The 14,773-nt window shown below is 32.5% G+C and overlaps 1 protein-coding gene across 2 annotated transcripts in view; it reads right to left on the bottom strand.

Annotated features, from left to right (window-relative positions):
- HGF (hepatocyte growth factor) overlaps window positions 1-14,773 on the bottom strand; it is a 74,267-nt gene that overhangs the window by 3,021 nt on the left and 56,473 nt on the right. For both annotated transcript variants that reach the window (XM_029956890.1, XM_029956899.1), the window contains exons 12-17: window positions 11,128-11,166; window positions 9,813-9,909; window positions 7,485-7,559; window positions 6,477-6,620; window positions 5,837-5,943; window positions 5,568-5,713 (exon numbers count right to left, since the gene is read on the bottom strand). In XM_029956890.1, coding sequence (XP_029812750.1) covers window positions 5,568-5,713; window positions 5,837-5,943; window positions 6,477-6,620; window positions 7,485-7,559; window positions 9,813-9,909; window positions 11,128-11,166 — 608 coding nt within the window. The remainder of the gene's footprint in view (window positions 1-5,567; window positions 5,714-5,836; window positions 5,944-6,476; window positions 6,621-7,484; window positions 7,560-9,812; window positions 9,910-11,127; window positions 11,167-14,773) is intronic.

The following is a 14,773-nucleotide window of genomic DNA, read 5'->3' on the forward strand; positions in this document are numbered from 1 at the left end:
TAGGAATCTAAGAATATATAAATGATAAATCAGATTATAGGCTATTCCTGATAAGCAGTTGTCAAGCATTTTTAGTAATGGCAGTATGGCTAGATTAGTGCATAGCTTCTTGAATCATCTTGAAGACTGGGTTGAGCTCAAAATTTTGTGCTTAAAGGCTCTCAGTGTAAGTAAGTAGGTAAAAAAATAAATAAGCCTTTCCCCTAGCAGATTTTCAGTTATAATGATGAACACAGTAATACTGATTTACTGGAAAAACACTAAATTTGAAAATGTTTATAAACACATAATCTGTTTCTGATTATATCATTTTAAAGCAGTTTTTAAAACTCTTCAACTTAGTAAATATTTTCTTTTCAGAAATAGAATCTTAAAGCAATATATATAATGCATGTTATATATATGTACATATATAATACAATATATGTAGTATATTAATACATATTTATGATCCATATTTAGAGTATTTCCCTGCATGTCAAAAGATATGTCATTATTGATTGAACTTATCCCATGCCTTACCTCTTATAGTATTCCACAACTCCCCAGTCCCTAGGCTTGAAGACTACGCCTTTTATATTCAAAATACATCTAAACACGCCCATCAAAGGCCAAAGGGTGGCAGGGCACTGAGTGGCTTAGTAGGTTAAACTCCTAGCTCTTGGTTTTGGCTCCGGTCATGCTCTCACAGTTTTGTGAGATCTGTGTTCATGAAGTGCACCACACTGCAGTACAGCTTGTGCTTGGGATTCTCTCTCTCCCTCTCTGCCCCTTCCTGACTACAATGTCTTTGTCTCTCTCAAAATAAATGAACATTTTAAAATATTAAAAAGCAAGACATAATGGATAAAAAAGTAAGACCCATGTATATGCTGCCTACAAGAGACTCATTTCAGACGTAAAGACATATCCAGATTGGAAATGTAGATATGGAAAAACATTATCAGGCAAATGGAAGTAAAAAAAAAAAAAAAAAAAGCTGACTTAGCAATATTTATATCGGACAAAATAGACTTTAAAACAAAGACTATAACAAGAGATAAAGAAGGACACTACATAATCATAAAGGGAACAATTCACCAAGATATACAAATGTAAATATTTATGCACCCAATATGAAAGAACCCTAATGCATAAGGCAACTAATAAGAAACATAAAGGGAATAATTGATAGTAGGGAACTTAAGACCCCACCTACATCAATTGATAGATCATCCAAACAGAATATCAACAATGAAAGAGTGGCTTTGAATGATACATTGGCCAGATGGATTTAACAGATACATTCAGAACATTCCATCCTAAAACAGCAGAATACACATTCTTTTCAGTTGCACATGCACGTTCTCCAAAATAGATCACATACAAGGCCACAAGACAAATGTCAACAAATTCTAAGAGTCTGAAGTTGTACCCTGCATATTTCCAACCACAGTGTTGGGAAACTAGAAATCAATCACAAGAAAAAATCTGGAAAGATCACAAAAACATATAAATTAAATGACATGCTACTAAACAATGAATGGATCAACCAAGAAATAAAAAAGAAAATACAAAAAAAAATACATGTGGACAAATAAAAATGAAAACACAACAATCCAAACTCTTTGGAATGCAGCAAAAACTTCTAAAAGTGAAGTTTATAACAATATAAGCCTACCTTAAAAAACAAAAAAAATCTCAAATAAACCACCTACCCTTATTCCTAAAAACAGAGCTAGAAAAGGAATAACAAACAAAACCCAAACCGAGCAAAAGGAAGGACATAATAAAGATTAGAGCAGAAATAAACAAAATAGAAACTAAAACAAAACAACAACAGAACAATAGAACAAATCGATGAAACCGGGATCTGGTTCTTTGAAAAGATCAACAAGAGTAATAAACCTTTAGCTAAACTCATGACAGAGAGAGTGAGAGAGAGAGAGCACTTAAATAAAATCATAAATTAAAGAGAAATGACAATGGATACTACAGAAATACAAAGGATTATAAGAGACTGTTATGAAAAATTATATGCCAACAAATCAGACAACCTAGGTGAAATAGATAAATTCCTAGAAACATAAAACCTCCCAAAACGGAATCAGGAAGAAATAGAAAATTTGAACATAAGAACTACCAGCAATGAAATTAAATCAGTAATAAAAACACTCCCTACAAACAAAAGTCCAGGACCAGAGATATTCACAAGTGATTTCTACATACATATTTAAAGAAGAATTAATACCTATTCTCCAACTATTCCAAAAAAGAAGAAGAAGGGAAGCTTGCAAATTCATTCTATGAATCCAGCATTACGCTGATATCAAAATCAGATAAAAACACTACATAAAAGAGAACTACTGACCAATAAATCTGATGAACATAGATGCAGAAATCCTCAACAAAATATTAGCAAACAAAATACTACAATTAATTAATTTAAAAACCATTAACCAATACCAAGTCATATTCATTCCTGGGATACAAGGGTAGTTCAATATTATCAAATCAATCAATGTGATACATGATATGAACAAGAGAAAGGATAAAAACCATATGATCATTTCAATGGATGCAGAAAAGGCATTTGACAAAGCACAACATCCATTCGTGACAAAAATCCTCAACAAAGTAATTTTATAGGGAACATACCTCAACCTAATAAAAGTCATCTATGAAAAACTGACAGATAATATCATCCTCAATAGGGAAAAACTGAGAGCTTTTCCACTATGGCCAGGAATAAGACAGGGATCTTCACTCACACCCTATTTTTTAACATAGTACTGGAAGGCCTAGCCACAGAACTCAGACAACAAAAAGAAATAAAAGGTATCCAAATTGTCAAGGAAAAAGTCAAACTTTCACTATTTGCAGATGACATGATAGTCTATAAAGAAAACCCTAAAGATGCCACCAAAAAACTACTGGAATCGATAAATGAATTTAGTAAGGTCTCAGGATACAAAATCAATGTGTAGAAATCTGCTGCATTTCCATACACTAATAATTAAGTAGCAGAAAAAGAAATGGAGAAACCAATCCCACTTATAATTGCACCAAAAAATAAAATAAAATAAAATAAAATACCTGGGAATAAACTTAACCAAGGTGGTGAAATGCCTTTTCTCTGTAAACTATAATATTGATGAAAGAAATTGTCACTGACACAAGGAAATGGAAAGATATTCTATGTCCGTAGACTAGGAAAAAAAATATTGTTAAAATGCCCATACTTACAGAGAAATCTACAGATTTAATGCAATCCCCATCAAAATACCAACAGCATTTTTCACAGAACTAGAAAAAACAACCCTAAAATTCGTATAGAACCACAAAAGCCAATGTAATCTTGAAAAAGAAGAACAAAACTGGAGGTATCACAATTCTAGATTTCAAGATATACTACAAAGCTGTTGTAATCAAAATAGTAGCTACTGTCAAAAAACAGACACAAATATCAATGAAACAGAATAGAGATCCCAGAAATAAACCCAAAATTATATGGTCAATAATCTTCAACACAGGAAGAAAGAAGGTGCAATAGGAAAAAGACAGTCTCTTCAACAGATGGTGTTGGGAAAACTGGATAACTACATGCAAAAGAATAAAGCTGGACCACTTTCTTTCACCATACACAAAACTAATTCCAGAATGGATTAAGGACATAAACATGAGACCTGAAGCCATAAAAATCCTAGAAGAGAGCACAGGAAGTAATTTCTCTAAAATCAGCCATCACAACATATTTCTAGATCTGTATCCTGTGGCAAGGTAAACAAAAGCAAAAATAAATTACATCAGTCCTCAAAATAGAAGGTTTCTGCACAGTAAAGGACACAGTTAATAAAACTAACAGGCTGCCTAATAAACGGGAGAAGATATTTGCAAATGACATATCTGATGAAGTTAGTATTCAAAATATATAAAAAATTTATACAATGTCAACACCCAAAAAGTGAATAATCCAATTGAAAAATGGGCAGAAGACATGAACAGACATTTCTCCAAAATACACAGTATCCAACTGATATATGAAAAGATGTTCAGTGTCACTTATCATCAGGGAAATCAAATCAGAACTACAATGAGATACCAGCTACCAGAATAGCTAATATCAGAACCACTAGAAATAATAAGTGTTGGCCAGGATGTGGGAAAACAAGAAACCCTCTTGCACTGTTGGTAGGAATGCAAACTGGTGCAGCCACTGTGGAAGACAGTTTGGAGGCTTCTCAAAAAATTAAAAATAGAACTACTGTATGATCCAGTAATTCCACTACTGGGTATTTACCCAAGAAATAAGAAAACATTAACTCAAAAAGGTATGCACAACTATATGTTTATTGTAGAATTATTTATAATAGCCAAATTATGAAAGCAGGATAAGGGCCCATAAATAGATGAATGGATAAAGACGATATGATACACACACACACACACACACACACACACACAAACACAGGAATATTGATCATAAAAATGAATGAAATCTTAGCCATTTGAAGTAACATGAATGAATCTAGAGAGTATAATGCTAAGTGAAATAAGTCAGTAGAGAAATACAAATACCATATGATTTCACTCATATGTGGAATTTAAGAAACAAAGAAATAAGAGACAAACCAAAACCAAAAAACAAACACACATCAGAATGTTAACTACAGAGAACACAGTGTGGTTAACAGAGGGGAGGTGGGGAGGGGAGTAGGTTTAACAGGTGTAGGGAATTAAGAGCATCCTTATAATGATAAGCACTGAGTAACGTATAGAATTATTGAATCCCTATATCTTACACCCAAAACTAAAATAACACTGCATGTTAACTGCACTGGAATTAAAATTTTTAATAAAAATGTAAAAAAATTTCTCAGCTTCAGAAATAACTTTAAAAGCACAAAATGTGCATAAAATAAATTTAAAACTTTAAAAAGTGAAAATTGAAAATACATGTAAAATAATGGTTTAACAGCTTGTCTATGTAAAATAGGGATAGGAACACTGCCAAGTGGAAAGAATGGTTGCCTAACAAATGAAAATGTCCAAGCTCTTAAAGTCACAAACTTTGACCTTTTGGTTTTTTAAAATAGAATTTGTTTAAACACACACACACACACGCACATGCACTGTCTTAACCAAGAACACATTTGAAAATTTAAAGCCAGGCCTGTATCTGCTAAAAAAAAATTAGTAATAGAGTTCATTTAGGGAGAATTTGGGAAGATCAGATAACTTTAGAAAAACATTAGAAAAATGAAAACTTGTATCAAACTGCATATTGGATACTTTTAATTTGAACAGCTATCCATTGGAGTTCTGTGTATATTTTTTTGTTTTTGTTTTTTGTTTGAGAGACAAATATCATCATTGCTTGCTGATAATGAAACATGGATTTTCTTACTGTTTAGTTAAAGTAAGTGCACACAAGGATAATGAAATTATCCTTGTCTCTTAGAATAATTTGGTATGTAGGGATTTTTATTTGAGAATACCAAAATACCAAACAGACAAAAAAGGAACAAAAAATAAACATGAGAAACTATGACATTTATTACATACTTCTTAAAAAAAAAACTTTTTACCTCACAAGGTCCTGACACAATATTTTCGGCGCCTGCACATATTTCAGACTCATTCAGAGTCACCTTCCCTTGATGGTATTGGCTGCATTTCTCATTCCCCATAATATAGAGATGTGCTACTCGTAATAGACCATCAGAGCTGATTGCTAGAATGGTGTAAAAAATGCACAGTTAATGGGCACAGGATAAGGTGAGAAAAGGAAGAAACAAATAGAATTGTTTTAAATAAAAGAAGTATGATATTGCCTTATCTTTTAAAAATAGCTTACATCCAGTATAACCCCATCCGTAAACACTGCAAGTGGTTTTTTCTGGAATGGTGCATCCATAATTAGGTAGATCGATTGTACTAACAAAATCATCCAGGACAGCAGGCCTGAAAATAGAAAATATAATGATGACTACTCTTGATTGAATCAACAGAAAATTAAATTAAAATTTGGCGTTAATTTTTAATATGAAATTAAGAGAGAAGAAACAGTCTTGTTTCTTAAAAAAGAAGAGGATGGGTATCTAATCTAATGCATGTAGAAGAGGTGGGAGTAGGTAGCAGAGAAATGAGTCACTTACTAATATTACTTGCTAAGTGGTCACTTTATTCTTTAAACATTATTTTACCTATTAAAGTTATCAAATGATTACTCACTAAGGGTCGGTTTTAGAGCAGGTTAATCAAACTTGGTCAAACTTCATTTATTAATTTTTGAGAATTTTGAGGGATGTCTCTTTTTGTCTCTTTGTACACACACACACATATATATGACATGTGACATATGCTTTTACATGACATATGCTTAAATATTTTATAATAAATTCACATAAAAGAGAGAGAATAGCCACCTAGCTGAAGAGAAAGCTCCAATAATTCCAGTGTGGGATAAAAATACAAAACCTTCTCAAGCAACTGACCTAGCAAGCTTCAGTAATACCAGATCTGATCCTTCGGGCCCATATACCAGCTGGGAAACATTTAGAACCTGTTTGCGCTTCTCATCTTTTCCGCGGACATCATGAATCCCAAGCCATGCTTCATAATCTTTCAAGTCTTTGTTTCTAAGTAAAAAGTTAAAATGTAAAATACAGTTTTAAATTGTAGTATTATTCACACACATTATCATTTTAGCTTATAAATAAGGCGGATACATAACCCAAATTTAAATTTTGAATCAAAGTATAACAAAGATCAACACATTTGTTATGAGAGATTCTGAATGTTGCCAGCACACTTAAGGAAAAAGAGCCTTTAAATTGCTCAAATTCTAAATGTCTATTTACGAAAAAATAATACCTTTTGATTATGCTTGCTTAAGACTCACATGTGAACAATTCTCAGGTGAAGCACATTACATGAATTCTAATTTTCTGCAGATTTTCCTTTTTAGCTTTGTGTATGTTTGGTTTATTAGTGGTGATTGAAAATTTATACCAACAAAATCAAAGTGTCTTTGATGAGAATCAGGAAGTAAGATTACTAATGCGGCCTCCTTAACTTTTCTTTAGGCTAATTCTTATTAAAAATTATTCCCAGAATAATTCTGAAGCTGGATCTACGTAAGAAAGGAGAAGTGAGAATTGAGAGAAATTTGCTGATAATTCAGAAAAAAAAATTCTATCTGGAAATATAGAGTGCAAGTGGAGGTGGGGGAAAAGATTATTTACATAATTCTAGCAAAATTCCCTCCCAAATGAGAGTCATGCCAAGTGTAGAAAACAGTGAACAGAAGTAGTACCCAGGACATGAATATCAATTCATCAAAGTAAATTTTGCAAGCTAAATCTAACAAAGAAAGTACACAATGTGTTCACCCTTGTTGGTGAATCTGCTAAATGAATACACATTCTAAGCCTAAAAGCTAAATGGAAACCCTACGTATTTTTAAATGCTCAAAACAAATATTGGTTTCAGAAACACTTTACCTAGAAGGGAAACATTGTCTTGCGGTAAGAATCCAACTTTCCTTTATCAATGATCCTCCACAGATATGTTTATTTCTATGAGAAAGAGGAAACAGAAACAAGTAACATCTGTGCAGAAAGGGTGCCTGCCAATTAATGCAAAACCTATGGCTCCATTTGTTAAAAATAAATGCATTTGAGATGAACATAGAAAAATTAACTCAGCTAGAATAACATGAGATATTCTTTTACTGGAAGGATGATATTTGATGATTGTAGCATTAACATTTTTTCATAATGTAATTACAAATATGAAATCATCTTTATTTTTGAATAAGGATCCCTATCATTACACACCAAGATCCATATCCAACACACATGTTCATAGGTGTGTGTATCTATCTTTGGGAGAGTAAGTATGTACTACAAATCTAGAATAGTTAGCATGAACAAAAATCACAAAAGAATACCAAAAACACTTAGACCTACTTAAATGCAGAGTCTGATTATAAACATGCAACTTTGAGTGTTTACTTAAACTCTAAAAACTATCTGATGGTAGCGATGTATATGTCTACATTATTTCCCTTCTTTAATTACCATTATTTATTTTTGATATATTTGAATAGAGTGGAGTTTGAGTAAATTTGTTGAGCTTAAATCAAGCAATATAAAATTTCACTTATAAAATTAAAATAATCATATAATACAAATCATCTAGGATATCATTAAATATTTTTAGGGAATAAAAAATAGTAGCACATGTATTTGATGATATCCTAAATCTGCAAATGCATTATTTTTTGCCAGAGAAATGGAAAAAAAGCACAACTTTTCCCAATTTACATTTCCAAAGAGTACAGATGTTCAGTGCTTCAGAGGGTAATAGAAGAAGGTTCCCAGACTAAGACCACAATTATTTATGGCCTCTACCACAGAGGAGGATAAGAGCATATATCGAGTTTTAATTTCTATTCCTCCCATATGTGTTTTGGAAGAATAACTCAACAGCTGCTTTTTCTGAGGACTTGGATTTAGTAGAAAAAATCTATTTCTCTAAATGTTTATAGTACTCTGATCTGATGAAAAAGAGTTTCACCTGCTCCTCTAAGGATGAACACTTCCAAACGAGTATTCTTATATATCCTTCAATGGTCAGTAATAAATTTAGAAGTATATGCCTCTTTTTGTTTTCTGGAGTTGTAAGATTTGCAAAGAATAACTAATTCACATATGTGGAATCTTAGAACAAACATAAAGAAAATGAAACACTCTTCCCCAAAATTGACGGTCTTCATTATTTTTTTTTATATTTCATAGTCAGCTCTAATATTCTGGGGAGTTTCACAAGTCTGTTTCCATACTACACACCTGGGACAGCTACACTACAATTACCCACATAAATATTTGTCAAATTTGATGGGTTACTTCTTGCAAGAAGGGCATATTAAAAGAAAACTTTAGACCATTTTCTACCTCTAACTAGGAAGTTAGAGGTAAAGGAACATAGAGTGTCTTCAAAAAGAGGATATATTTGAGTTGGTATTTGAAGAATGAGAAGGATTTTCCAAGCATAAAATACAGTGGGAAAAACAACAGGCTTGGAGGGAGAAACATGAATGTTTTGAAAACAAGGAAAAATGGGGCTAGAATTCAAGTGTATTTTGGGATAGGCTGTATAATGAGGTTCCAATAGAGATAAAGACAAATGTACTTTAACATTCTTATTACCATATGGTATAATATATGTAATATATGGGAAGTTGTAAGATCAGATTTTAGTTAACTTCTATTTTCAATATTTAATTCTTCCAACATAATTAGTAATCTTAATTTTTCTATGGATATATTGTCCAAAGGCTATCCAACATCAATATAGTTGGCTAATCTTTTTCTTAATGATAGAATATTCTAGAACTTAAAATTATCATTTTCATTAGAATGCCAATGAAAAAATGTAGAAATTAAAAAATATAAAGTTTCTGATAGGACTATACATAGGAATGCTAGAAAATAAAGTCATAATATCCTAGATTAGGGCATTAATTGCATGTGTCGTAGAACTCCTTCGGTGATATCCAGGTATAAGTAGGTTTTCTGTGTAGATGTGTTTGCTTAACCATTAATGAAGTGTCCCTTGTAATCAGAGATAATGTCATAGAGAACCTCCACAAACATTTCAAAAAGCACCATCTCTGGAAGCACAGATTGTAAAATCCACGGGCATTTGGCAAGTAGAATGTGGTCAGTCTCCTCTTGTATGCCTACATGGATGCCACAACCATCTTGTTGGAAATATGACTTTGCAAATAACTCAAATACGTATGATTTGCATCTATTAATAATTACCTGTATTTCAAACTAACCATCCATCCTACATTTGTTCGTGTTGGAATTCCGTTTACAACTCGCAGTTGTTTTGTTTTGGCACAAGATATTACAGGATCTAAAAAGAGGACCAGAGATAACATTTTGAAAAACATTTTGCAATAATCAATGCCTCTCAGTTTGCTTAAAAGCATAGTAATTAAACAAATGCAACAACTATAAGTTTGTCAGAAGAACATTTGGAGGAAAGAAGGTTAAGTATTATGACTGAAGTGTCAAAACACGCCTAAAATGTTTGCTGTATTCATCTAAGTAGACAAGTAACATTAAAAAATGAATTACCTCAAAGTAGACAGGATTGCCATAGTGACAGTGGTTTTGCTCACGAAGCACTAATATAGGCTCTTCAGGTCTAACACTAATTGTTATTTCCTTTACAAACCTCAATACAAAATGGAACAATGTTTTTGTAGTGGCCATTTCTGAATGTCAGTGGAAATCAATAGCCTCAATGAAAAAAAACCCTATATTTGTTTTTTATTACTTCTGAATTTTTATGATAAGAATTTATAGCCTTTTTGAAACATGTTACCAGCATTGCATTTATTGAAATTGTGTCCAGATGACATAATTATCATGTCCAAACCATTAAGCCCAAATGACATAATACAGAATTCTTTGGAGTCAATTTTTTCCTGACCATTTGGATTCCTTGCCTTACTTATTCTTTCTACTCCTGTGCATGGTCTAAAATTTCTATTTGCTCTTTCAGGCTGAGACACAGCAGGTGGTCTTTTAAATCAAAACACTTGAGTATCTTCCTTCAGCCCAAGACATATGTGAAAATCAAAAACAAGTAGTTCTAGAAAGATTTTTGTAAATTGAATATTAACTGAACCTCTCGGTTTGTAGCATCTTTTACCTAGTGGTTCATGTAAAGAGTCTTAAAAATAGAACAGGGTAGACACACTGTATAACTTTCCTCGCTTCTGGTTTTATTTTTTCTGACTTTAGCATCCTGATTTAATTTAAAGGATGGTGAACGTCCATTAATGTCCATTTTGACCAAAACTACAAGTAAGATAAATGCTCTTTTCAAAGTTAAATATAACATCTTATATTTTCTGATGGAGAATTGAATTTTGATATTCAGTACGTAGTTGCGTTTGTAACCCCTTTATACATGCATGTAGAGAAAAAGTAATAAAAATAGTTTAACCTATTTTTATGATGGCAGTTAATATAGTGATAAGATATTTTTCCATGAAGAAAATAATGATATAACTTTTGACACATAGAGATTTGAATATACTATATATTACAAAATATTACTTACGGTCTAAGTTGACTATTGTAGGTGTGGTATCACCTTCACCTGTAAAATAAACATATATGTAATTCATTCATACATATTTCTGTTATATAGAACCAAAGCTATATATTAAAATCAAAATATACGTGAATTGGATAACTTCCAAAACTTCTGACATTTTATTTAAAGACAAAAATGTAATAGTACGCTTTTAGTACGTATGTATCTCCTTGCAGGGCAGTGATGGAGGTGCCTTCCTCCTGCTAGTAGATAATGTGAGGAAAGCCCTATTTTATGACTGTGGAGGCTCTCGGGTTTGTGGTTGGATGAGTATTGGAAGCTTAGATTACACTGCTGGCCTCAAGGAGCTGCCTCATTTTACAGAGATGCCCAACGTGGTGCACAATGAATATTGTACTGAAGAGCATAATGCTTACTGTTTTTTGCTTAAGCCAATCATACAAGTTGCCTTTGGTGGTTCTTTGTTTTTGTTTTTACTGTAGTTTGTACCTTTTATAGTTTTTCTGAAAATCAGTTTTATTTTGTTATATGGTTGAGGATAACTGAAACGTCACATGCTTCAGAAAACACCAAGAATTCTAGAAGATAAAAATCAATGTCACTAACAGAAAAAAAGGATGACAAACTATAATTGCGTTTTTTAAATGTTTTATTTATTTTTGATACAGAGAGAGAGAGCATAAGAGGGGGAGGGACAGAGAGAGAAGGAGACACAGAACCGGAAGCAGGCTCCAGGCTCTGAGCTGTCAGCACAGCTAATGCACAGAGCCGACACAGGGCTCAAACCCACGAACGTGAGATCTGACCTGAGCCGAAGTCGGAGGCTTAACAGACTGAGCCACCCGGGCGCCCCTAATAGCGTTTTATTAGAATATTTCGGATACCGATTTTCCACATAGTAACAAAAACAGAAGTATGAGAGAAAAGAACACTGGGAACTGCAAGTTAATTCTAATTAAAATGTCATAACGTACTTTTTTTTTTCATAATCTCCCTACCAGGGTTTAATCTCTGCAAAGAGAAGAACATGGAAGATGCTAGGTTTTGAAAATACTTATGCAATAATGAATGAGGCATAAGACATTTCCTGTAGTTTAATGTGTGACTGTTCAGAATTGATGGTATGGAGTTTAGTCAGGCATTGCTTAGACCCAGCTGGTTGTTAATCCCTGGCAATGCCCTGAGCTCAAATAAACCCGCAGCAAAACAATAGTGCCATATGGATTTCTTTGTAATACATGCAAATGTGATTGTTATTCATGGGGACTCTCATAAGAATTAATATATGCTAAAGATTGTTATTTATGTTCGTTTTCCAGATCTTGATATTTTAAATGAATAAGGGTAAAGGCAAACACATAAATTTCATTATTTCCCTTTTCAGTTCATCCTTGGGGAGGATGTCTTAGAGTCAGCTGAACTCAGTATTTTAGCTCACAGTTGGGGCCAACGATGGTCATTAAAACATCAAGCATATTGGTTATTCTATCCAATCAATTACTTGAAAGTTCTAAAATTAAAAACTAGATTTTTAGTCCTTCTGGAGTTGTGATGAAAAACACTAGACTGGTCATTTTATTCTTAATTGTATATCAAGTTTCCTATTTCTAAGCATCAAGTTAGTAGGTCAACAAAATATTTAGTTAATTATTGCAATTTACTACAATGTTTAAATATTTTAAAAATTATAAATATTGTATCTTTAGGACTTTAGTAATTTATAGTTATATATTTTTCCATTAAACCAATATTTCTCATACTTTAAAATAAGCTGATAAACCACTTAAATCAGATTTCTGAAGTTTCTGAGCTGATGACTAGATTATGAGTTTTTTAAAAAGCATTCTAGGTTCTTTGGTTGAACACTTGAAGCAAAACTTTGAGAAACTGCTCTCTAGGCCTTTTCCATTTTACCATCAAATTCTATTCTTGCTTCTTCTTTTTGCTTTTCCCATACTATCTCCACCACAGTACTCAAATCTAAAATGTACATATATATGATACAAATCTTTTGTATTGATTCAACTTAAATTGGAAGGGAAAGATGTCAATGATAAAGGTTTTTACCTCTGGAAGAGTAGGCAAAGTTTGTGTATGTGTATGTGTTTGCATGGCCTCAGAACTAAATAAAACATCCTTTAATGTGTTCTTCATTTCAACCCAAGCTCAAAACCTTATGGACATTACATATTTCTCCAACCAGATATCTATGTTCCCATTCTTATTATATATTTTAATATGAATATATATTTATATAATTATATTCACATAAATGTCTCTTCTCTATACTGAAAAGTAACTGAAGGTAGAAAAAACAGTTTATATTGCTGTATACCTACCATGTTATAACATAGGGCTTTGTACATACTAGCAACTCATTTTAAAATTAATAAGTGAATAGGGGCGTATGGGTGGCTCAGTTGGTTAAATGGCCAACTTCAGTCAGGTCATGATCTCATGGTTTGTGGTTTTGAGCCCCTGCACTGGATTCTGTGCTGACAGCTCAGAGCCTAGAGCCTTCTTCAGATTCTGTGTCTCCCTATCTCTCTGTGCTCCCCCTGCTCATTCTCTCCCTCTCTCAAAAATAAATAAACATTAAAAATTAAAAAAATTAATAAGTGAATAAAATATACAAACTGAGATAAAAGTTAAGTTTGTGTAAGGCCCTTAGAGTAATAGAGCTCATATTCTTGCCCTGGAAGTTGGAGTTGAAGCTCTTCACCACTACATTCTAAGTATTTAATACTGAAGATTTGTCTAAAATCTACAAAATGTGTATGCATATAGGTAAATGTATAGGCATTTCTGCATTTTTATTTTTACATATCTGATAATCCTAGTAATATAGGCCTTATCTAGTATCTAGTATCAAGTATTGTTCTGTAAGCATTTTTTAAAAAGAAAAAAATTGCATGTTTTTTTAATAAAAATGTACAGTGTAAAAATGATTTATACAGTCTCTACAGTTAAATAAATAAGAACTCAAATCTTCTAAAGATAAATTTTATTAGCCTTTCACCAGTGGGAAAATGTAAATAAATCTTGGCTATAAATATTAGTTAAAAAAACGACAGTGTAAAAATATTTATTGAAATTAATGTTCAGAATATATTGAAATAAAAATGAGCTATCTGCAATAGCTTTTAATCAAATACTAGCAACACTCTTAAGTCTTTCAAGTCTTTCAATAGCACATTACTAACATTGAGTTTTAAAATGTTAGCTAAAAATATGTTTTGAAAACTTTTAAATTATTAGAATCCTGCACAGTTACGTTTATAAACCAAATCACACTTCCCTGAGACTCTGCAGGAGCGTTTTACTCTTAATTATGTCGGCGTTCAGTAGAGCTGTTTTAGAACCTGAGACTTTCTCTTCTTCCTAGACCACTGGATATTTTATTAGCCTCCATCATCCTTAGTCATAGAGACTTCACAAGAAGATACTACCAGGTAAAACTAATGTTTATAAAGAATAATACTTTAACCATTAAAAAAAAACATTTATACCACACTGAGATACCACCTCACGCCAGTCAGAGTGGCTAAAATGAACAAATCAAGAGACTATAGATGCTGGCGAGGGTGTGGAGAGACGGGCACCTTCCTACACTGTTGGTGGGAATGTAAACTGGTGCAGCCGCTCTGGA

Source organism: Suricata suricatta, chromosome 2 (assembly GCF_006229205.1).
Source record: "Suricata suricatta isolate VVHF042 chromosome 2, meerkat_22Aug2017_6uvM2_HiC, whole genome shotgun sequence".
NCBI classification, from domain to species: Eukaryota; Metazoa; Chordata; class Mammalia; order Carnivora; family Herpestidae; genus Suricata; species Suricata suricatta.